Source organism: Monodelphis domestica, chromosome 2, assembly GCF_027887165.1.
Source record: "Monodelphis domestica isolate mMonDom1 chromosome 2, mMonDom1.pri, whole genome shotgun sequence".
Taxonomy (NCBI): Eukaryota; Metazoa; Chordata; class Mammalia; order Didelphimorphia; family Didelphidae; genus Monodelphis; species Monodelphis domestica.
This window is the reverse complement of record NC_077228.1, coordinates 238144072-238166681: the sequence shown is the minus strand read 5'-3', so window position 1 is coordinate 238166681 and position 22610 is coordinate 238144072. Positions and strand designations below refer to the sequence as shown.

Below are 22610 nucleotides of genomic sequence, written 5' to 3'. Positions count from 1 at the left end.
TGTAGTTTTTTGTATCAGCGAAGCGTTGGATTTCTTCTGCCTTTTTTCCCCACAATTGGTCTTGCATCTTCCTGATCTCACACTGTGCCATGGCTTAGAGAGACTTGAATCTGTCCTTTTTAGGAACAGAGTTTGGGTTATTTTGCCACTCCATAAAGGCTTTGTTCTTTTTGCTCAATAGCTTCAATAGCAGTGTTGTTCTCGTTGAACCAGTCCTGGTGGGCATTGTTTGGGGCCTAGGACTGCCTTTGATGTTTCCTTCACTGCGTCTCTGAACTGGTTCCATTTCTTGGTTGAGCTTCCAATGAGTGGTCCCTTGGCAGACAGCTTGTCTTCCAGGCAGGACTGGAATGTTTGCAAATAAGATGGATCTCTAAGATGACTCATGTTGTAAAATGCGAGAACTGTCTGGGCGTGTTTTGGATGGCGAGGTGCAATGCGCATTTGAAGAGTCGCTCTAATCAATCGGTGGTATGTCCAGCATTCAGCTCCTCTCATGGCTCTGGTGATCTGTACCATCCTGGATGTCTTGCTGGCGTACAATGATGTAGTCAATGAGATGTCATCTCATTGACTATTTGTTGCTAATTATTAACTTATCAAAGTAAAACAACAACATAAATCTCTTGTTTTTCCTTGTGGTTCACTCTAGTTTGCATGTTAGATTTCTTGGGCCTAGACTAATTTGTCCCATTTATTTAACATTTACTAATTATCTGAAAATTAATTGTATCTATGATGGATATTAAGGATTGTGACAGAGGCTGGCACTAGAGAAAAAGTACCAGTCTGAAGAGTGTATGAAACTGATCACATCAACAGGGGAGGTGCCCCAGAAGTTTCGAATCTGGAGGAGGAGAAGACCCTGGCTGGTAGAGGAATGAGAAGCTGAAGGGAAAGGGTTAAAAAAAAGACTTTCTCCTTAGGGTTACCCACTTTTCCTCCTGGTGCCTGGAAATCCTTCCCCCCAACACTTCCCAATTGAAGGGACCTGCTGAAGAGAAACCTGAGCAGACTTTACCTCAGCTCCTGTTGCCCAGGGGTGAGTCAACCTGAGTTTCTCTCAGGGGGTTCAGGCTGCCAAGGCCTGAGTAACCTCCAAACTAGAGGAGGGAGGGGAAAGCGTTTAGATAGAGACAGGGAGTCCTCCCCACTTTCCTTTTCCCATTCTTCCCTGCTGGTTATTCCTTTTGTATTACCTGATTGAGTTGACATTAAAAGTTATCTCCCCAAGCTGAGTGTGAGTGAACAGATCAAGGGGAGACCCTTTGGTCTCAAGTAGTGGAGGGGGGACAAGAGGGACAAGAGTGAATTGGGGACAGCAGCTTTAGCTAAGGAGGGAAGGCAGAAGGGGGAAAATCTTCAACCCCCCTCTCCTCTCTCTTGAGCCAACCCTAAACATTAGCTGTCTCCCTTGTACCCCACTTTGAGAAGGGGGGTTGCCACTCTTTCCCCCTCTCTATATTGACAGACTTAACCCCTCAAATACAAATAAACTCCCCCCCTTATAATACAGGACCCTTCACATGATCATAGACTTGGCTTTCATAGGAATTTCTGGAAGAACAGGCTTGTACACAGATATGTGATATATATGGGAGAGTGAGACAAATGCCAAAGTTAGGTCTGTACAAAGTTCTTTGAAATGTGACATGGATGTAGGCTCTATGAGGATTTAGTGGACATTCCATAAGATACTTGGAGTATCATAGTAGGGCACACAGCCCTTCTAGCTCATGTACCACCTTTCTTCAGACTATGGGAAAGCAGGGTATCATTTGGAAGGATTATCAGAGTGGTTCAGGCTTTTGCTACTACTAAGCCACCACCTTGGCTTTGCTACCCCAAGCTTTCAGGGTATCATCTGGAGCAGTGAGGAGGTGCAGTAGATAAAGGACCAGGTGGAGAGTAAGAAAGACCTGAGTTCAAATCCAACTTGGAAACTATGTGATCCCAGGCAAGTCTTCCTTTCACTACAAATCTGATTCCTCCTGGTCTGAACCAAGTCTGGATTGTCTGTGTGGATGCAGAGCAGACTGGCTCCTTAAAGAAGGAAGTATGTGCAAATTCCCTAGTCCCTATGGACTTAGCAGTACTTTCTTAATGTTAGGAAACTTGTCCAGAACTTCTAAATGCAAACAGTAGAGCAATGATAAGAGAAAAAAAAGCAAACAATTCACACCTCAAACTCAAAGACTGGAGAGATATGTCATAGAGCATCCAATTGTCCCTCTAGGGCACCATTAACATTCATCCCTTAGCCCCTAGTCATTCATTTACATAAGATTCCCAAAATAATTTAATAGATAAAAAAATGACTGAACTGAAACTTAACCCCATAAGGCAAGATAGAATAGCTTAAGGAGAGAAAGGGCATTTCTGTACAAAGAATTAGTCCACTGCCAAGGGAAGCCTCTATTATAATGCCTGGAGGTTGACAATCAACTGAGAATCAGAAGATAAACCTTCTGATTTTCAGTTAAGTTCATTGAAAAAAGCTTGGAAGCATTCTAGTTGAAAAGAGAAGCACCCACCCATGTCCAGTCCACTCTGTAGAGAAGAGACTGTGGTTGCCCACTGAAGCTCTGGAGATCAAACCACCAAGCAGAGATACCTCACCCTGAGAACAGGGCAGTGGCTGCATCACCTGCCCAGTGGAATTTAGTGGCATACTGCCCCCTTTCAGATCACTACAACTGCCTACTTGAGTGGCTGGCCCTCTAGCAGAGATACTGTGTGCTTTGCAAAGAATCAGTTCAGTGAAAAGAGTCCAGCTGAACAAAGGAGAAACTTTTAAGAAACTTCATGAAGACTCTCTGGAGTGAGGGAGTATCAAGGATGTGCAGTCCCAGAGTGGTAGGTTGCCTTGGCCATGTGTGCCCCCTAAACACTGTATTTTAAGGTAGTGCCCATTCTTTCCCCCTCTCTTGATTATGGATTCTGTGTTACCCTGTGTTTGTGAGTGAATGTGACCCTGAGGCTGGAAGAAATACTTTCTAACTGCTATTCTTGGTATAAACCATTTGAGAAAATTCATTTGCTAAAGAACTGATTAAGGATTAAGCAAATTGATGGAGTCTTGAGCTAGCTTTTAGGAGAAGAGCCACCCACATGGTAACCCCTAGAGTCCTTGAAGTAGTAACAGCCATCCCAAAGGGATACAACCTGCAGTTGTATCCCTATGGGATGTATGGGTAGTATGAGTTGGGTTAATGAGTCCTGAGTGCAGTGTTATATATAGTCTTTACATCTTAAGTAAGAAGTACAAACCAAAGAAAGAGAACTTTAGACATTAATGAATAGCAATTCCAAATTTTTAAATAAAATCCTGACAAAACATCTATATTACTATATCCAAAAAAATTCATTGGAATCAAATTGGATTTTTATCAAATGTATAAAGAAATTTCAACATCAAGAAACTAAATAAACAAGCGATCAACAGGGACAGTGGTTCAATGCATAGAGTGGTTCAGGCCTGGAGACAGGAGGTCCTAGTTCAAATTTGACCTCAAATAATTCCTAGCTATGTGACCCTGGGCAAGTCATTACCCCCCAAATTGCCTAGCTCTTACCATTTTATCAATTCTAAGACAAAAGGCTAAGGCGTTGTGTTTTTTTTTTTTTGAAGTGAACAGAACCAGGAAAACAATAAATGCAAATATTACAACAATGTTAATGGAAAGAACAAGAAAACAACTTAAACTGAATGCTGTATAACCTATAAAGAGATTTGAGAATGTGCTTCCCTTCTTTGCAGAGGTGGAAGACTATGAGTATGGGTCCTTAGTTAAGGTATTGATTAGTTTTCCCAAACAGTTTATTTTCTAACAAAAGTGATGTAAAAATAAATGATATCCAGGCAATTAAAAAATTTTTAAGTAAAAAAATCCCTTACTTTCCATCTTAGAATCAATATTAAGTATGAGTTCCAAAGCAAAAAAGTGGTAATGGTTAGACAATGGAGGTTAAGTGACTTGTCCAGGGTCACACAGCTAAGAAGTGTCGGAGGTCAGATCTGACCTGGATTCTCAATCCACTGAGCCACCTACCTGCCCCTCATAAATGAATAAATAAATATTTTAAAAGAAATTAAGTCTAATTCCTATAAAATTCCCCACCTCAGAACTAGAAAGACTGAATAAAATTATAACAAATATCTACTTGCCTTATGCTATCAATCCAATCACTTACCATGACGATCATATCCCAGAGCTCTTTCAACAGGCGTACCTCCTTGTGACAGGCTTTAAGTTGTTTATAATCTGGGACTGAGACTTCAAACAAACCAGCTGACTTGGAAAGTTGCTCCATCTGGCTTTCCATAGCTGCAATGCTTTTTTGTTGCTAGAAATGAAAGAAAAAATGCTAAGATAATGTTTAAAGGTTTCATTGCTTTCTGAATCCATTTTAGATCAAAGATCAATGCTTCACAAATTAATTTGGCTATGGAAGGCTTGGGGACTTGAAGGTATAAGAATGCCCCAGAATAAATGGGATTTGGAGAAATTTTGGAATAAAATAAAGAGAATTCAGGCTATTTTACAATGAAAATATTGTTATGTGTTATTTTGATACATAAATAATTTCAAATTTGATATATATTTTTTAAAAGTTGACTTTTATTTCTCATCTTTGAATTGTAAAAGTCACAAGCAGCTTCATAATTGTAGTGTAGACAGGAAGGAAAAGAATTTAAAATACAACTGGTCTCTAAATTAATCCTCCTGGTACCAGAGGCTGTATGAAGATCACCTGTGAACCCAGGACAATTGAAATATTAGTCACTTAAATTTTAGAATCTTACATGCTCAAATTGCTGCTTCAATTATAATCTTGATCCTTTTTATATTTCATAATTGCAATAAGAAATTAGTAAATTAGGTGGCTCACTTGTGGAAAAAAGCTCCCATGCATTGTCCTGCTCTCCTTAAGTCAATGGTGAATATTGACATGAGTCCCTACTATCAGGGTCTTAGAACTTGGTTAACTGTTCTATTTTTATTTTTATTTTTTGCAGCATAAACTCTCTCAACTTCAGTCAGGGCTTCCTTCCTCCAAACCAGGAAAGTGAGGAAAGTGTTCTAAGAGTCTAAGGCATTCTTACAGCAGCATTCTACCAAAATAAAATGGTAAAATGGTGGATATATGGGAAAGAACCAATTTGTGTCATCTCCTTAAAATGGAATGCAAATATTCCATTTTCCAAGGTCTTTCTTAGTTGGAGCATTCTGCCCCAAGGATTAGCCTGGGAGCTCCTTGAGGACAGGCTGGGCTGTACTTTGCTTCTTTGTATTCCCAGTGCTCAGCACAGTGCCTGACTGACTTCAAGCTATTTTCATTTGGGAGGCAGGGTTGGAAATTGAGTTATGCAGCAAAAACTGTTCTTGTGCAAACGAGCAGAAAAATACCAGTGGAAACAATGAAAAACTAGTTGCCTCCGGATAGCTCTGAAGTTCCATGTGCAGCTGCTCTGGTAACGTTATGGTTTTCATCTACCACTGAGAAAAACATAATTGTATCTTAAACAACTTCTACTCAGAAAGCACAAATAAATATATTGTTAGTTAATGGCAAATCACTGACAGATCAGTAGCCACAACAGTCATGCAATTAGAAATGCACCCATACCGTAATCTTGCAGTTTCCTCCTTCACATGCACACCATGATTTTTAAAGCCAAATCGAAGGTCTTCATTAGTTCACACCACACCCTGTGATTTAAATAGCCTGTCCATTTAGCTAAGCTCCAATGTGCACTCACACTCAAGGATGCCCCCCCCCACTCCCCATTTAAAGCTCTGTCTTGTTTGTCAAAGTCAAAAGCAGAGGAAAAACCTTGACAAACCTGATGTTATAAATTAATAGTATTTGCACTTTGCTAAACGAAGGCATGGTCCCTGATACTCTGACCCAAGAGCAAGAGAATAAGTGGAACATTTAGCTACCACTACTTTTGAGGACTAAACTGAGACAAGTATTGGACAGAAGCCAAGTTTCCCTGTAAGGGAATCTGATGCTTCTTTCCTTTATCACTAAAGAGAGCTCAAGGCCCAATCACTTTTATAAGCAAAACAACATTATTAACTGCACTTTGAATCAAGACACTAAGAGAATTGCAACTGTGCTGTTAATAAATGGACAATTTAAACTATAGTTCTGTAGCCAAGGAAATGGAACCTCCTCCTCTATTTACTGAATTTGTAACATTATAGATAAAAAGGTCAGTGACTAGTCCACCAGGGGTTTTCCCCCCTGCTACAGTCTATTAACTGCCCATTTACAATCCAAAACAATTTTATTTCAAAGAGGAATCATAGTTTAAAAGCCTGTCTTGTTTCCATTCAGTTATTTCAGCTCCACCTTTGCCAGAAAGGTTGATCCTGTTAGAAGACTCCATGTTCTATCATTGTCTTTTTAGCAAAACCACACAGCATGGCTCAGAAGGTCCTATACGTGAGGAACTCTTTCATTTTCTTGGGTATTGGTAGTGCTAAGACTTGGTAAGTCATAAGCAAACTCCGGAGGGCTTTGCGGCATAAGTGCTTCAGTGATGATAGGACCCTGGGTGCCGTCCAGAACTGGATGTGGCCATCTCTGGTCCCTGTGGCAATAATTCCACCATGTGAAAAAAATGTGCAGCAAAGATCATTGGTCATGGGAGCAAATGCTCCAGGTCTCACAACTTGATTTCCAATCAAACTGGTGTGGGCTCCCTGGCTTCAGTTCAGCCAGCAGGGGAGGAACCTATCAAGCCTCCGCACCACCCGCAGAGGGCCTGGCCTCCATGACTCCGCGGGTCGGCGCTGAGCCCGGGCCACGGCCGCTCGTTCTCCTTCTCCTCCTCCTCCTCTTCCTTCTCAGGGGTTCCTCAGCATGGTGTGGTGTCCCTCGGCGGCCGCCGGCCAGCTACCCTCCGCTCCGGGCCCCGCCGCCCCTCCCGCCTCTTGGGGAGCGGCCAACCCAAATTTGATATTTTAGTGGTAGGAATTTTGCCAGAATTACATTTTTTCCCATGGAATTCCTATCCACATATCTGCAGAATATAATTTTTGCTGTCTTATTTTCCCCATGAAATATCATTTCTCTTTTTTTCTTCTCATGTTTTTCTGAATTCTTTCCCCAAATAATTCAGACTATGATTCCTATTAAACATGTGCCATTTCTAGCCTTGTTTCTGTATAATGCCCTGGTACCACCAATTCTCTCTAGTCCTAATCCAGAGTTTTCCCCTCCATCTTCCTCTTGTTATTAATGTGGTGATAATTTTAATTCTCTTTTAGAACCTCCATTTAAGGTGGCAAAGCAGAGATTGGAGGGGAAATTTAGATCCATTGATTTGCTTACTTATTTCTGGCTTGGATTAAATAAACAAAATAGGCAAAGAGCAATGCTTGAAATGGCCAAAAGAAGTTTTGGGATTATCAAAGGGATTTTGGCTATACATCTTGGCTATCCTTTCTCATCTAACCACATCCCCTTCTTTTTAGTGCCAATTGGGTTACATTTCACTGCCAAAATTTCTCAGCGTGGAAGGTAGCAAAATGTGCATTGTCTCAATCTACTCCCATTCCATCAGCCTGAAGGTTATAAATGAACTTCCATTGGGAGAAATGAACACTCCTGGCATAGACAAATTTCGAGACAATAAGTAAACTGTAAGCAAAGAGTATTACTGTTCATGCTAATGGAACCTAAATGTCAATAGCATGTCCCTGACTTTGGAGGTAAAAAGAGTCATTTATGGAATCTAATGAGGGTCCTGATCAGTTCCGAAAAAACTTGGGGGACCCCCAAAACTCTTTTCTCCTTCCCTAAACTTTGACCAGAGAGTTCAGATCAGGTTCATCTTCTAGGGGTTTTCTGAATCAGGATTTATGAAAAACTCATCCCATTTTTTTGATTGTGCTGTTTTTTATTGTGTTTTCAATAGAGAAATACATTATCTGTTTACAAAATAGCTCTTGAAAAATACAAGGAGTACAGATACTATAAGACAAAGCAAACTCCAGTCATGAGACACTATGAACATCATGCGAAAGCAACAGTCTGATCTCCAGATTATGAAAACTAGAATTAAAAAGTCACTATACAGAAAAATTCCAAGTTTCCTGCTTGGAAAAACTTGGGTGCAGTAACATGAAACGTTTAATAAACTGAATTTATTTTCTCCAATGTGTAAACAAAATGACAAGACTAAATTTGTGCCTGGCAATTTCGATCTAAACTCCATAGCTACACAAAATACACAGACACCTTGTACTCTTCAACTGTTAGTATAATCATCTTTTCATAGGTGGTAGAAAGGGAGGGCAAGGCGGCTGCACAGGGCAGGAGATGAGGGAAATAGAAATATTGTATACTAGCCATCTTAAAGAAATGGTGAAAAGAAAGCCTCAATTACTGCATAGCCTAAGGGGAAAAAGAAACTACACTACAACTTTATAAAATTAATTTAGGACAATGGAAGAATGTAAGTAATTGCAGTTTAACAGGAAAAGTGCCGAGAGACTACCACTACTAACATGTAATAAGATGGAGCACAATGTGGGATTCATAAAACATGCTAATTAGAAAATATGGGAAGGTTTTTGTTGGTTTTATTTCCCCCCCAGATTAAGAAAAATAACTAAATTTAAGTTTGCTATCTACATCTGGTATCCCTCACATTTTCTAAGTACTGGTAATTCTGTTGCAATCAGGAAGGATTTAAAAATTCCTTTTATAGAAAAAAGCCCCTAAATCTTTTTGATAGGACAACAGAAAGGAGTAAAGAGAGCTAACTAGATGTCAAGTGCTTGCTAGAAATGATTTTTTAAAGTATGTTTTTTTCCTATCTAAAATTTATTGATAAAATTTTGGTGAGTCATCTAAAAATAAAAATTAGTTTTTAAATTCTTGGAGAAAATAGCTTTGCCTTTATGTTCAAAATTTGAAATGTTTTACTTGGCTGCAGCAGGAACTCTATGGAGTGTACATTCAAAACTTTTTATATTAGTGATCAAATGGCCATCCCAAGAGGTGTTATGCTTTACAGGCACCTCTTAGTCACCCAAAAGTTTGAAGCATATAAGACCAAAATTTGGTATTTTGTGCCATGTGGCCACAGGGTGGTTTGTTTTACATCATGGCTTAAGAAAAGACTGGCATTAATTTTTTTAATGAAATTGTCCCTATCGTGTGCATACAAACTGAAAAAAGGGAATAAAAGAGAAAAGATTGAAGCAAAGAGAAGAACAGAACTTTGTAAGCTCAAAGGAAAAAAGGATTTGCTTATTTGATTGCTAATTTGTATGCACATTGGTTTATAAATAAAACCAATATACTACTTCTTAATTGTGTCCCATTCAAAACCAACTATTTCCCAATTATTCTTTTAATATGTCACATACCCCAAAGATTTAACATTTCATTTTTAAGGGTTATGGCTATTTCAATGGGACTGAACTAGATGTACCCTTATGATTTATCTCAAGTACAATAGTATAACCACTGTACAATGTTATCCAATTTATAGAATAATGATAAAGAAACTTCAGGAAAAAATAAAAATGCATCAATCTCATGATCTAAAATTAGTTCTACTTTCTAATTAAAAATACATAAAAGTGCATCATCAATATAAGGAATTCTTATGCCAGTTTGTATTGCAAATTTTTCAAACAATGCATCAAACAGAAATCCAATCAGATGTTAAATATGGATACAAATATAAACAGGTTTTTTTCCTCTTTTTTTTTCTTTTAAAGGCAGTAATCCTTTGAAATAGTTAATGCAACTGTTGTTAACACATTACTAATAGTACTCCTGGCTTCACATACTAACCTGGACTTCCAATCAAGTGCTGATTACCCAGTAAGGGAGGTTCACCAAATAAACCTAAATCCATTTTCAGTCATGTCTAGTCTTGCACCCTCCATTCTCCTTTTTAGCATTAGAAGACAACAGGTTGAGTTGGCAGATATTGTTTATGGACCCCTGAGGTTCAATCTCAGTTTTATTGAATTCTTGATAACAGGAATAGGATTTGCAGGGTAAGCAGGGATAGCTGAAAGTACTGGATGTTTTCTTAGTTTCCTGTTTATCATGTTCAATCAAATCAAAACAGTTGGCATCTTCCCTTGTTTCATCCTTCTCTGTTTTGTTTTTCTTGGGGCTCTCTTCTTTTTATTTTTTTTAAATTTTTTAAAATATATTTTATTTGATCATTTTCAAGCATTATTCATTAAAGACATAGATCATTTTCTTTTCCTCCCCCCCAGCCCCCATAGCCGACGCGTAAATCCACTGGGCATTACATGTTTTCTTGATTTGAACCCATTGCTTTGTTGATAATATTTGCATTAGAGTGTTCATTTAGAGTGTCTCCTCTGTCATGTCCCCTCAACCGCTGTATTCTGGCAGTTGCTTTTCCTCGGTGTTTCCACTCCCATAGTTTATCCTTTGCTTATGAATAGTGTTTTTTTCTCCTGGATCCCTGCAAATTGTTCAGGGACATTACACCGCCATTAATGGAGACGTCCATTACGTTCGATTATACCACAGCGTATTAGTCTCTGTGTACAATGTTCTCCTGGTTCTGCTCCTCTCGCTCTGCATCACTTCCTGGAGGTTGTTCCAGTCTCCATGGAACTCCTCCACTTTATTATTCCTTTTAGCACAATAGTATTCCATCACCAACATATACCACAATTTGCTCACCATTCCCCAATTGATGGGCATCCCCTCGTTTTCCAGTTTTTGGCCACCACAAAGAGCGCAGCTATGAATATTTTTGTACAAGTCTTTTTGTCCATTATCTCTTTGGGGTACAGACCCAGCAGTGCTATGGCTGGATCAAAGGGTAGATATTCTTTTGTCGCCCTTTGGGCATAGTTCCAAATTGCCCTCCAGAATGGTTGGATCAGTTCACAACTCCACCAGCAATGAATTAATGTCCCTACTTTGCCACATCTCCTCCAGCATTCATTACTTTCCTTTGCTGTTATGTTAGCCAATCTGCTAGGTGTGAGGTGATACCTCAGAGTTGTTTTGATTTGCATCTCTCTGATTATAAGAGATTTAGAACACTTCTTCATGTGCTTGTTAATAGTTTTGATTTCTTTATCTGAGAACTGCCTATCCATGTCCCTTGCCCATTTATCAATTGGAGAATGGCTTGATTTTTTGTACAATTGATTTAGCTCTTTATAAATATGTGTAATTAAACCTTTGTCAGAGGTTTCTATGAAGATTTTTTCCCAGTTTGTTGTTTCCCATCTGATTTTAGTTACATTGGTTTTGTTTGCACAAAAGCTTTTTAGTTTGATGTAGTCAAAATTATTTATTTTACATTTTGTGATTCTTTCTATGTCTTGCTTGGTTTTAAAGCCTTTCCCCTCCCAAAGGTCTGACATGTATACTATTCTGTGTTTACCCAATTTACTTATGGTTTCCTTCTTTATGTTTAAGTCACTCACCCATTTTGAATTTATCTTGGTGTAGGGTGTGAGGTGTTGATCTATTCCTAGTCTCTCCCACACTGTTTTCCAATTTTCCCAGCAGTTTTTGTCGAATAGTGGATTTTTGTCCCAAAAGCTGGGATCTTTGGGTTTATCGTATACTGTCTTGCTGAGTTCGCTTTCCCCCAGTCTATTCCACTGATCTTCCTTTCTGTTTCTTAGCCAGTACCAAATTGTTTTGATGACCGCTGCTTTGTAATATAGTTTAAGGTCAGGGACTGCAAGGCCTCCATCATATGTGTTTTTTTTCATGATTTCCCTGGATATCCTTGATCTTTTGTTCTTCCAAATGAACTTTGTTATGGTTTTTTCTAAATCAGTGAAGAAGTATTTTGGTAGTTCAATGGGTATGGCACTAAATAGATAAATAAGTTTGGGTAGGATGGTCATTTTTATTATATTGGCTCGTCCTATCCATGAGCAGTTAATGTTTTTCCATTTGCTCAAGTCTAGTTTTAGTTGTGTGGCGAGTGTTTTGTAGTTGTGTTCATATAGTTCCTGTGTTTGTCTCGGGAGGTAGATTCCTAGGTATTTTATTTTGTCTAAGGTGATTTTGAATGGGATTTCTCTTTCTAGTTCTTGCAGCTGAGCTGTGTTGGAGATATATAGAAAAGCTGATGATTTATGTGGGTTTATTTTGTATCCTGCAACTTTGCTAAAGTTGTTGATTATTTCAATTAGCTTTTTGGTTGAATCTCTAGGATTCTTTAAGTAGACCATCATGTCATCCACAAAGAGTGATAACTTGGTCTCCTCCTTGCCTATTTTGATGCCTTCAATTCCTTTATCTTCTCTAATTGCTACTGCTAGTGTTTCTAGTACAATGTCAAATAGTAGAGGTGATAATGGGCATCATTGTTTCACTCCTGATCTTATTGGGAACGCATCTAGTTTATCCCCATTGCAGATGATATTAGCTGATGGTTTTAGATATATACTGTTTATTATTTTTAGGAATGACCCTTCTATTCCTATGCTTTCTAGTGTTTTTAATAGGAATGGGTGTTGTATTTTATCAAATGCTTTTTCTGCATCTATTGAGATAATCATGTGGTTCTTGCTAGTTTGCTTGTTGATGTGGTCAATTATGTGGATGGTTTTCCTAATGTTGAACCAGCCCTGCATCCCTGGTATAAATCCTACTTGATCATGGTGAATGATCCTTCTGATCACTTGCTGGAGTCTTTTTGCTAGTATCCTATTTAAGATTTTTGCATCTATATTCATTAGGGAGATTGGTCTATAGTTTTCTTTCTCTGTTTTTGACCTGCCTGGTTTTGGAATCAGTACCATGTTTGTGTCATAAAAGGAGTTTGGTAGAACTCCCTCTTTGCTTATTATGTCAAATAGTTTGTATAGTATTGGGATTAACTGTTCTCTGAATGTTTGATAGAATTCACTGGTGAATCCATCAGGCCCTGGGGATTTTTTCTTAGGAAGTTCTTTGATGGCTTGTTGGATTTCAATTTCTGATATGGGATTATTTAAGAATTCTATTTCCTCTTCTGTTAGTCTAGGCAGTTTGTATTTTTGTATATATTCATCCATTTCTCCTAAATTGGTGTATTTATTGCCATATAATTGGGCAAAGTAATTTCTAATGATTGCCTTAATTTCATCTTCATCGGAGGTGCTGTCCCCCTTTTCATCTTTAATGCTGTGAATTTGCTTTTCTTCCTTCCTTTTTTTAATTAGATTGACCAGTACTTTGTCTATTTTGTTTGTTTTTTCAAAGTACCAGCTTCTTGTCTTATTTATTAAATCAATAGTTCTATCACGTTCGATTTTATTAATTTCTCCCTTAATTTTTAGGATTTCTAGTTTGGTTTTCTGCTGGGGGGTTTTAATTTGATCGCTTTTGAGTTTTTTCATTTGCATTTCCAATTGATTGATCTCTGCTCTCCCTTGTTTGTTAATATAAGCATTCAGGGATATGAATTTACCTCTGATTACCGCTTTGGCTGCATCCCAAAAGGTTTGAAAGGATGTCTCGCCATTGTCATTTTCCTCGATGAAATTAATTGTTTCTATGATTTCTTCTTTAACTAAATGGTTTTGGAGTATCATATTGTTTAATTTCCAATTGGTTTTAGATTTGGTTTTCCATGTACCATTACTAATCATTATTTTTATTGCCTTGTGATCTGAGAAGGCTGCATTCATTATTTCTGCTTTTCTGCATTTGTGTGCCATGTTTCTGTTACCTAATGTATGGTCAATCTTTGTGAATGTGCCATGTGGTGCTAAGAAGAAGGTGTATTCCTTTTTATCCCTATTTATTTTTCTCCATATGTCTATTAATTCTAATTTTTCTAAGATTTCATTCACTTCTTTTACCTCTTTCTTATTTATTTTTTTATTTGATTTATCTAAATTTGATAATGGTTGGTTTAAGTCTCCCACTAGTATGGTTTTATTGTCTATTTCTTCCTTCAATTCTCCTAGTTTCTCCATTAGAAATTTGGGTGCTATATTATTTGGTGCATACATGTTGATTAATGATATTTCCTCATTGTCTAGAGTCCCTTTTAACAAAATATAATTACCTTCCCTATCCCTTTTGATCAGGTCTATTTTTGCATTGGCTTTATCAGATATCATGATTACCACTCCTGCCTTCTTTCTATCAGTTGAGGCCCAGAAGGTCTTACTCCATCCTTTAATTCTGACCTTGTGGGTGTCAACCCGCCTCATGTGTGTTTCTTGAAGACAACATATGGTAGGGTTTTGGATTCTAATCCATTCTGCTATTCGTCTACGTTTTATGGGTGAGTTCATCCCATTCACGTTCAAAGTTATGATTGTCATTTTTGGACTCCCTGGCATTTTGATAGCCTTCCCTAATTCTAACCTTTTCTTCTTCAGCTCTACCTTTTAGTCCAGTGATTTACTTTGAATCAGTCCCCCTTGTCCCCTCCCTTGATGTTTCCCTTTTTAGTCCCTCCCTTTTTGTTCCCTCCCCCTCCCCCCTCTCTTTCCCTCCCTTTTTGTTCTCCCTCTCCCCGTCCCCCCCTTGGTTTTCCCTTCTCCCTACCCTTGTTGGGTAAGATAGAATTCAAGATCCCAATGGATCTGGATGTTTTTTCCTCTCAGAGTTGATTTCCCTGAGATTAAGGTTTAAGTAAAAACAAAACCCCTCTCTTCCTCTCCTTCTTATAGGAGTTTTCTTCCCCTCCCCTTCCCATGTGAATCTTTGTGTGAGAAAGATTATTCTATTTGGTCTTTCTTTACCCCCTATTTATACATTACATTTCCCCCACATATTAGTATACATAGATTGATATAAATGTAGTCCTTATAGAAGAGAGTTTGAGTAAAGAAGAAGATAACATTTTTCCCCTTTCCTTAATATTTACCTTTTCAGGTATTCCTTGCTCTTTGATTTTCGGTATCAAACTTTCCACAGAGCTCTGCTCTTTTCTTTGCAAAAAGTTGGGAGTCTTCTATTTTGTTGAATGCCCATACTTTCCCTTGGAAATATATAGTCAGTTTTGCTGGGTAGTTGATTCTTGGTTGGAGACCCAGCTCTCTTGCCTTTCTGAAGATCATGTTCCATGCCTTACGATCATTCAGAGTAGAACTTGCAAGGTCTTGTGTGACCCTGATTGGCATTCCTTTATATCTAAATTGTCTTTTTCTGGCTTCCTGTAGGATTTTTTCTTTTGTTTGATAGCTTTGGAATTTGGCAATTACATTCCTGGGAGTTGTCTTTTGGGGGTTTAGTGTAGAAGGTATTCTGTGAGCTCTGTCAGTGGCTGTATTGCCCCCTTGTTCTAGAATCTCTGGGCAATTTTCTTTGATTATATCTTGTATCACCATGTCCAGTTTGGTGTTTATTTCTGGCTTTTCTGGGAGTCCAATTATTCTTAAATTATCTCTTCTCCCTCTATTTTCCAGATCTGTCACCTTGTTGGTGAGATATTTTATGTTCTCTTCTAATTTCTTGGTATTTTGGCTTTGCTTTATTAATTCTTGCTCTTTTACACGATCGTTGTCTTCCAGCTGCCTAATTCTGGCCTTTAAAGCCTGGTTTTCCTTTTCAGTTTCATCACACCGGTTTTGTAGATGCGTGAATTTCTTTTGCATTATTTCCAACTTTTCCTCCCAGAAGGCTTCCATCTTTTTGGTCATTTCTGATTCAAATTCTTCATGGGTTTGTGGAGAGTTTCCATTTCCTTTGGAAGATTTTGGAGCATTTTCTTGTATATATTCTATCTCCTCTGTATTTTGTATTTTGGCTCCATAGAATGTGTCCAAAGTCACCCCTTTCTTCTTATTTTTCTTGGTATTTTGGGGCTTCTGTGCTTCTGTGGAGTTTGCCATCTCTGAATGTGGAGGATTAGTTTTTCTTATCTCTGTCTGCTGTTCAGAGGCTTTAGTCCTGGGCAGATTGTCGGTTCTATGAGGTTTCTCTGGGTTAAATTGAGTATGCCTCACTGGAACTGGAGTGGAAGGGTCGGACCAGGAGGCCACACTCTCCCCCGGCTCTCTGGGTCGGGTTGCTTTCCGGAAGTTGCCTTCAGAATAGCTGGCCGTGAGGCTGTTTCGTCGGCCTGCGGGGGGATGGGCTACGGCTTCCCCGAGCTCCGAGGGCAGTGACTTTCACTGAGACTTGGATAGCAGGATCCAGCCCGTGAGGCTGTCTTGCCTGCCCTGAGGGTTGCTGTTGTTTCAGACAACGGGGGAGCTCCGAGGGCAGTGACTTTCACTGGGACTTGGATAGAAGGCCCTGAGGGTTGCTGTTGTTTCAGACAACCCTGCTCTCTGAGCCGGTCGGGGCTGCGGCTTCCCGGAGCCTTGGACTCTGAGCTCCTACCCCTTAGGTCCGAGTGATCTCGGGTTCTGGCTTTTGAGGGGGGCCATACCTTTTGATCCGGGTCCAGGTCCAGGAGGAGGATTCCCAGGGTCTATGCTGTTGATCGTTTTGAATTTCGGCGCCTTAGGAGCTTATAGTTTGAGATCGGTCGGGAAGGGTTTTCCGGAGATCTGAAGTTTAGCTTTCTCTAAGCCACCATCTTGACCGGACAGGACTCTCTTCTTTATGAGGTGAAGACATCCTTTTGACTCCTGGTTTTTGTTTAGTTTTTTTTTTTGTTGTTGTTGTTGCTGTGTTTCCTGAAGGTCTTGGTGGTTGGTTTACCTGACGTGTTGAGGAAACAACTCTGGAGACCGTAGGCTTTGGTTTTGTTGGGGAAATGGCTGGCTGCATGGCAGTTTGAGGAATGCTTTCACTTGAAGTACCCCCTGAGCTTTCACTGGAATTTACTTGTGGCACAGGAACCTCAGTTGCCTGGATGTTGGTCACAGACGCTGCTGTTACAGCTTGAGCAGGACTGTTTCTGCCCTGAGAGCTGCCAAAACTATTCAATGGACTGGTCTTCATAGCACTGGTAGGAGAAGGCACAGACATGCTGTTGTCACTATCCATAGACAAATATAGACTGCTGTCATTTAGAGCTGTCAATCGAAGTTCTGAAGAATGTTTTTTCTTTTTCTGAAGCACATGATTACGTAGGAGTTGATGAAGTTGCCTTCTTTTTACATGCATTGCAGCAATTTTCATATCTATCTCAAACATCTTGCTGTTTATTGCTTGCCTATAAATTGTATCTGTAAAAGACTGAATGTCATCTGTAAGGTCAACACAGGTTTTCAGAGTTTTCTGTTTTTTTTTTTTAAAACACTAATCCAATCACCCACATTGTCCGAAATTCTTCCTTGTCAGGATTTTCTTTCCATACTGGAAATGACTGAGGATTCACATGAGCCAGTGTAATAAATTCATTCTTCTCCAAACTTCCAACCAGGATTTGGATTTTTGATTCCACCAAGCTCACCTATTCTAGTCACTGCTTTTCTGTTGGGGCATTTACTAGAAGTACAATATAATGCTTGTACTTTTTTTTTTTTAAACCCTTACCTTCCGTCTTGGAGTCAATACTGTGTATTGGCTCCAAGGCAGAAGAGTGGTAAGGGCTAGGCAATGGGGGTTAAGTGACTTGCCCAAGGTCACACAGCTAGAAAGTGTCTGAGGCCAGATTTGAACCCAGGACCTCCCGTCTCTATGCCTGGCTCTCAATCCACTGAACCACCCAGCTGCCCCCAATGCTTGTACTTTTGAAAGAAGTTGAGAGCTTCAAAAACTTTGGACCACTCTTTCTTACTCAGCGAAATTTCATCTGTGATAGCAAGACCTTGTTTGAACTCCTCAACCATGACCATCCGTGTAGAAACGGACACATTGTATGTAGAATTCTGTTGTGGGTATGCTGATATAATTATAGGCATAAGATGGCACCTATCACTGGGTCCCATACAGGCAAATTAAGATTGCATTCTTCAGGTTGTTTCTTGAATAGCCAATGGATTTGGCCATTCCCATTTAGAAAATACCAAGAAAAATTTATATACAAGAGTTGATGCTATTGCATTTGGATAAAGCTGGCAAGTTCTTGCTACTAGCATAGCCCAGGAAACACCACCGAGGAAACTTAGTATATTGGAATAGATGTTGTGGCATTTGGCCCAAAGTTTGATAGCTCTCAGAGTTAACCTGAAGTTGTCAATGTTTGGTACTAGATGTAAAATTTCATCAGTTACCCTGCAACCATTAAGACTTCTTATGCATCTAATATCAAATTTTTTTAGTAGACTGTCATCACGAAGGTCCAAATCTTCAGGAATAGTCCGCAGTGCTAATCTTGCAAACAAAATATCAATCTCTGTACCATCAAGACATAGCTTGATAACTGGTACAAATGCCTCTTCAACAGCCCTCAAATCTTTTACTTCTTCCTGTAGCTTCAATTTTTCATAGAATGAGGTGAAAAAGTCACTTAGTCACTTGGTCAACATGTCTTAGTGCAACACATCAGTATCAGCACCTTTTGTATGAACTCCTAATCTGTAGGATCCAAATGTAAAAATTTTTCCTCCAACATTTTCAATTACAGACTGTGGAAGATTCTTGCTTTCACTGATTTCCCGTATCCATTCTTTTACCAGGTTATTTAATTTTCCCAAAATTAAAATCCTGCGCTGCTGTTCCTCTTCCTCTTCAAAAACCCCAAAGGGCTTTAGGGTTTTAATTAGCTTCTGTGTGAGTATACAGTCTGACTCTTCGGGGGCTGCTAAACTGATGGGAGAGGTAATGCCATAATGCTTCTGTGGTGGTTGTTTGTTGTGATCTCTGGGTTGTAACTGGAAATGGCATCGTCCCTCACGCAGGCACCGCCCAGTCACTCTCCCCCGGCCCTGCTGTCCCCCTTCCCCCCTGCAGCCGCCACCACAGGCACCCTGTGCATGATCTGCTAAGGGGGGTCACCTCAGCCCTGGCTCCAACCCCACTCCCTCGCCTGTGCCCGCAGCTTTAAGCGCTTCTCCTTCTTCCCCTTCGCCCTAACTTGGCGCCCGAGCGCTACCACAGCCAACCCATCCCAATTTAAACACAAATACCCATCAATATGACTTTCATGCAAACCAGTGATGTCAGTGGAAGTTCAGGGGACACCTCATACTCCCAGTATATTTGTAGGATTTGGAATTGGAAGGAATCCTTAGAGTTTATGTTGTTCTTAGCCATTTTTATGCCAAAGATTCCCCCACTCTGACTTCTAGACACACTTGGGAGGTGTGATGATGTCTGTAGACACCTCTTCAGAATAAGTTTAAACCTATGTTGATAATTGAAGGAAATGATATATGTCAGTTAAAATATTATATCCAAGTTCATGTATCCTGCTATGTCATCTTTCCATAGAACCCCAGGTTAAGAACTTTGATTCTGATCAATCCCCAATCCAATTCACAGAAAAGGAAACTGAAGCCTAAGGAGGTCAAATGACTTGTGGATGGTCCCTTAGCTACTAACTTTTTCTTTTAAAATTTTTTTCTTTTTAAATATTTTTCCATGTTTACATGATTTAGTCATTTTCTTTCCTTCTACTCTTCCCTGCCTCCTCCCAGAGCCAACAAGCAATTCCACTGGGTTGTACAAATGTTATCACTTGATACCTATTTTGATATTATTCATTTTTGCTATAGAGTGATTTTTTAAAGTCTAAACCCCAAATCACATATCCATATATACATGTGATAAGTGATGTCATATGTTGTTTGTTTGTTTTTTGCATTTGTATTTCTATAGTTCTTTCTCTCAATGCGGATAGCATTCTTTTACATAAATCCTTCAGGAGTGTCCTGGCTTGTTGCATTGCTAATAGTAGCAAAGTCCATTACATTGGATTGTTCCACAATGTTTTACTTTCTGAGTACAGTGTTCTTCTGGTTCTGCTCATTTCACTCTTCATCAGTTCATTGAGGTTCTCCTAGTTCATATGGAAAGTTTCCAGATCATCAATCTTTACAGCACAATAGTATTCCATTACCATCATATACCACAATTTGTTTAGCCATTCCTCAAACAAGGGACACCCCTTCATTTTCCAATTTGTTTGCCACCACAAAGAACATGGCTATGAATATTTTCGTAAAGTATTTTTTCTATTATCTTTTTTGGGGTTCAAATCCAAAAGTAGTATTGCTGGATCAAAGGGAATGTATTATTTTAAAGCCCTTTGCATCTAACTCCGAATTGCCCTCTAGAATGGTTGGATTAATTCACAACTCTACCAGCAATGCATTAGTGTCCCGATTTTGCCACATCCTCTCCAACATTTATTATTTTCATTTACTGTTATATTGGTCAATCTGCTAGGTGTGAGGTGGTAACTCAGTATTGTTTTCATTTGCATTTCTCTAATTATGAGAGATTTAGAACACTTTTCCATGTGCTTATTGATGATAGCTTTGATTTCTTTATCTGAAAACTGCCTATTCATGTCTCTTGACCATCTGTCAGTTGGGAAATGGCTTGATTTTTTTGTACAATTGACTTAGTTCCTTATAAATTTGAGAGATTAGATCTTTGTCAGAGGTTTTTGTTATGAAAGTTTTTCCCAATTTGTTGCTTTGTTTCTAATTTTGGTTTCATTGGTTTTGTTTTTATAGAAACTTTTTAATTCAATATAATCAAATGATTCATTTTACATTTGGTAGTGTTCTCTATCTCATGCTTGGTCTTAAATTCCTTCCTTTCCCATAGATCTGACAGCTATACTATTTTATGGTCACCTAATTTGTTTATGATTTTATTTAAGTCATTTGCCCATTCTGAATTAATCTTGGTATAGTGTGTAAGATGTTCATCTAAATCACTTAGCTACTAATTAGCAGAGACAGGATTGAATTCATGTTCTCTAACTACAATTCCAAAGCTCATTATTCTATATTGCATTTTCTTGAGGACGGCACAGGTAAGGGAAGAAAAAGGAAAGATTTCATTTAGTAGGTTTCCTTAATAAGATCATTTCCTCTCTCCAAGTTAAGTCCCTGCCCCAATTTACATATACCCTCATTAACACAGAAATAAATATTCTGGATGTGAGGTCAGACAAATTTACCTTCACTTGTATACTTACTAGAATTAAAGCATAAAAGAATGAAAAAAATAATTGTGTCACTTTTCACTGTCATAAGTCATTAGCCAAAGGATGACTACATCTTGCCTTTGAATTAAATACCTTATTTAGGGATTTGTAGGGTGAAGGATCGGAAAAAGAAAAGGGAGCCTCTCTTCTGAATGCTTCCCTAAATTCATGCTGCTTTAGCTAGAAGGAAAGAGAAATTATAGACTTTAGATTTCAAACAAATGATAGCATGAATTGGGCTGTTGCCTAGTACATACAATTTGTCATTACAAATGCAGCAGAATTTGAGAGTTCTGTACAATTTACCAACACTACTCTTACTAAGATGGAGAAATCACAGTTTTACTCAAAATCCTGAAATTTAGTGGGACTGACAGTCCTTAGATTCCATCATCATAAAAACAAACAAACAAAAAACTGGATGTAGCACTTAGTTAATAAGAATAATTAGTTAAAATAGGAAGCTACAAGGTGGCAAGCACTTCCACCTCCCTCTGTTTATATCTAGCCCAAATCCCCACTATTCTTCTGTAATCTATCTTTAATTGAAGTGGCAAAAAGTTGACTTGAGAACATTTTGTGATGGTATCCACACCTGCTTGCTGTGAAGACGGTATTAACTCTCTCCTGCCCATTTTTAGATTTAATCACCAGAAGCATATACACCCCACTTATGCTTAAGTCTGTGACCCATGTATGCAATAGTGGGTGATGAATCAGAACCCACTGACTGCCCCCTGGGCAGTACTAAACAAAACTTTAGCTGTAATTGGTCCACATAAAATGGAAGGAAGTCACAGGAAGTGATGAAAAGGAATAGTCTTTAAAAATGCCAAGAACTTCCCGTGAAGATGTCTTTTGCCTTGAACTTGATCTTGAAGGAGCTCCAGCTTGGGACTTCAGACTGTTCTTGGATTTTTCCCTTAGAACTACCACTTGGGTGAGTGAAAAAGGCTGACTCCTTTCCTGGATTTTCTGAAGGGACTAACCTCAGTAGAGGCCTCCCCTCTTGAGAGAGGCTTCCTGACTGAAGTTCTTGCTTTATTCATCCCCAGACCCTCGGCTCAAGGCTGAGGCCCCTCTGGCTGAGGACTGGGTTGAGCCAGGGGCCAGAGCAAAATACTTAATGGGTTAGGTTAGATATTATACCCTATCCTCTCTGATTTTCTTTCACTCTTTCTATTATTTTGTAAGTAAATTGCTAAAAAATCATTTCGAATTGGTTAAATACCTGGCGACCCTACTCTTAAATAATCTAGTTCAACCTCTTACAATTCTGGCCCTTACATTGCATTTTGTGAAACTTGCCCTGAGCATTTAAAAAGGCTCAGCTTAACAGAATCTCTCCCATGAGACAACAGTAGTACCTCAAACTGTTGGCATTTTCTTCTAATTATATTCACTTCATTGGCCTGCAAGGGAGCCACATTTTGTTTGACTTGAATAGCCATTTTCTTTGTATGGGTCCACTGCTCTGGTAGTTCCTGGAGGAAGTAATGAACAAGGAGGATACCTTTAAAAATCAGTTGAATTACTTCCCCTCCCCCCCAACAAAAGATAAAAGAAACAGATTTTGTTTTTCTATACTTAATGATAAGGGGCATCTAGATGGCTGGGCGGA

The 22610-nt window shown here is 39.0% G+C and overlaps 1 protein-coding gene and 1 pseudogene across 3 annotated transcripts in view; both read right to left on the bottom strand.

The window, feature by feature from the left end:
* Window positions 1-22610, bottom strand: part of DNAH17 (dynein axonemal heavy chain 17) — a 233706-nt gene that overhangs the window by 141055 nt on the left and 70041 nt on the right. For all 3 annotated transcript variants that reach the window (XM_003340283.4, XM_056817399.1, XM_056817398.1), the window contains exons 23-25: window positions 22357-22473; window positions 21083-21169; window positions 4195-4347 (exon numbers count right to left, since the gene is read on the bottom strand). In XM_003340283.4, coding sequence (XP_003340331.2) covers window positions 4195-4347; window positions 21083-21169; window positions 22357-22473 — 357 coding nt within the window. The remainder of the gene's footprint in view (window positions 1-4194; window positions 4348-21082; window positions 21170-22356; window positions 22474-22610) is intronic.
* On the bottom strand, window positions 17562-18714 carry LOC103105236 (poly(A) polymerase alpha-like; annotated as a pseudogene).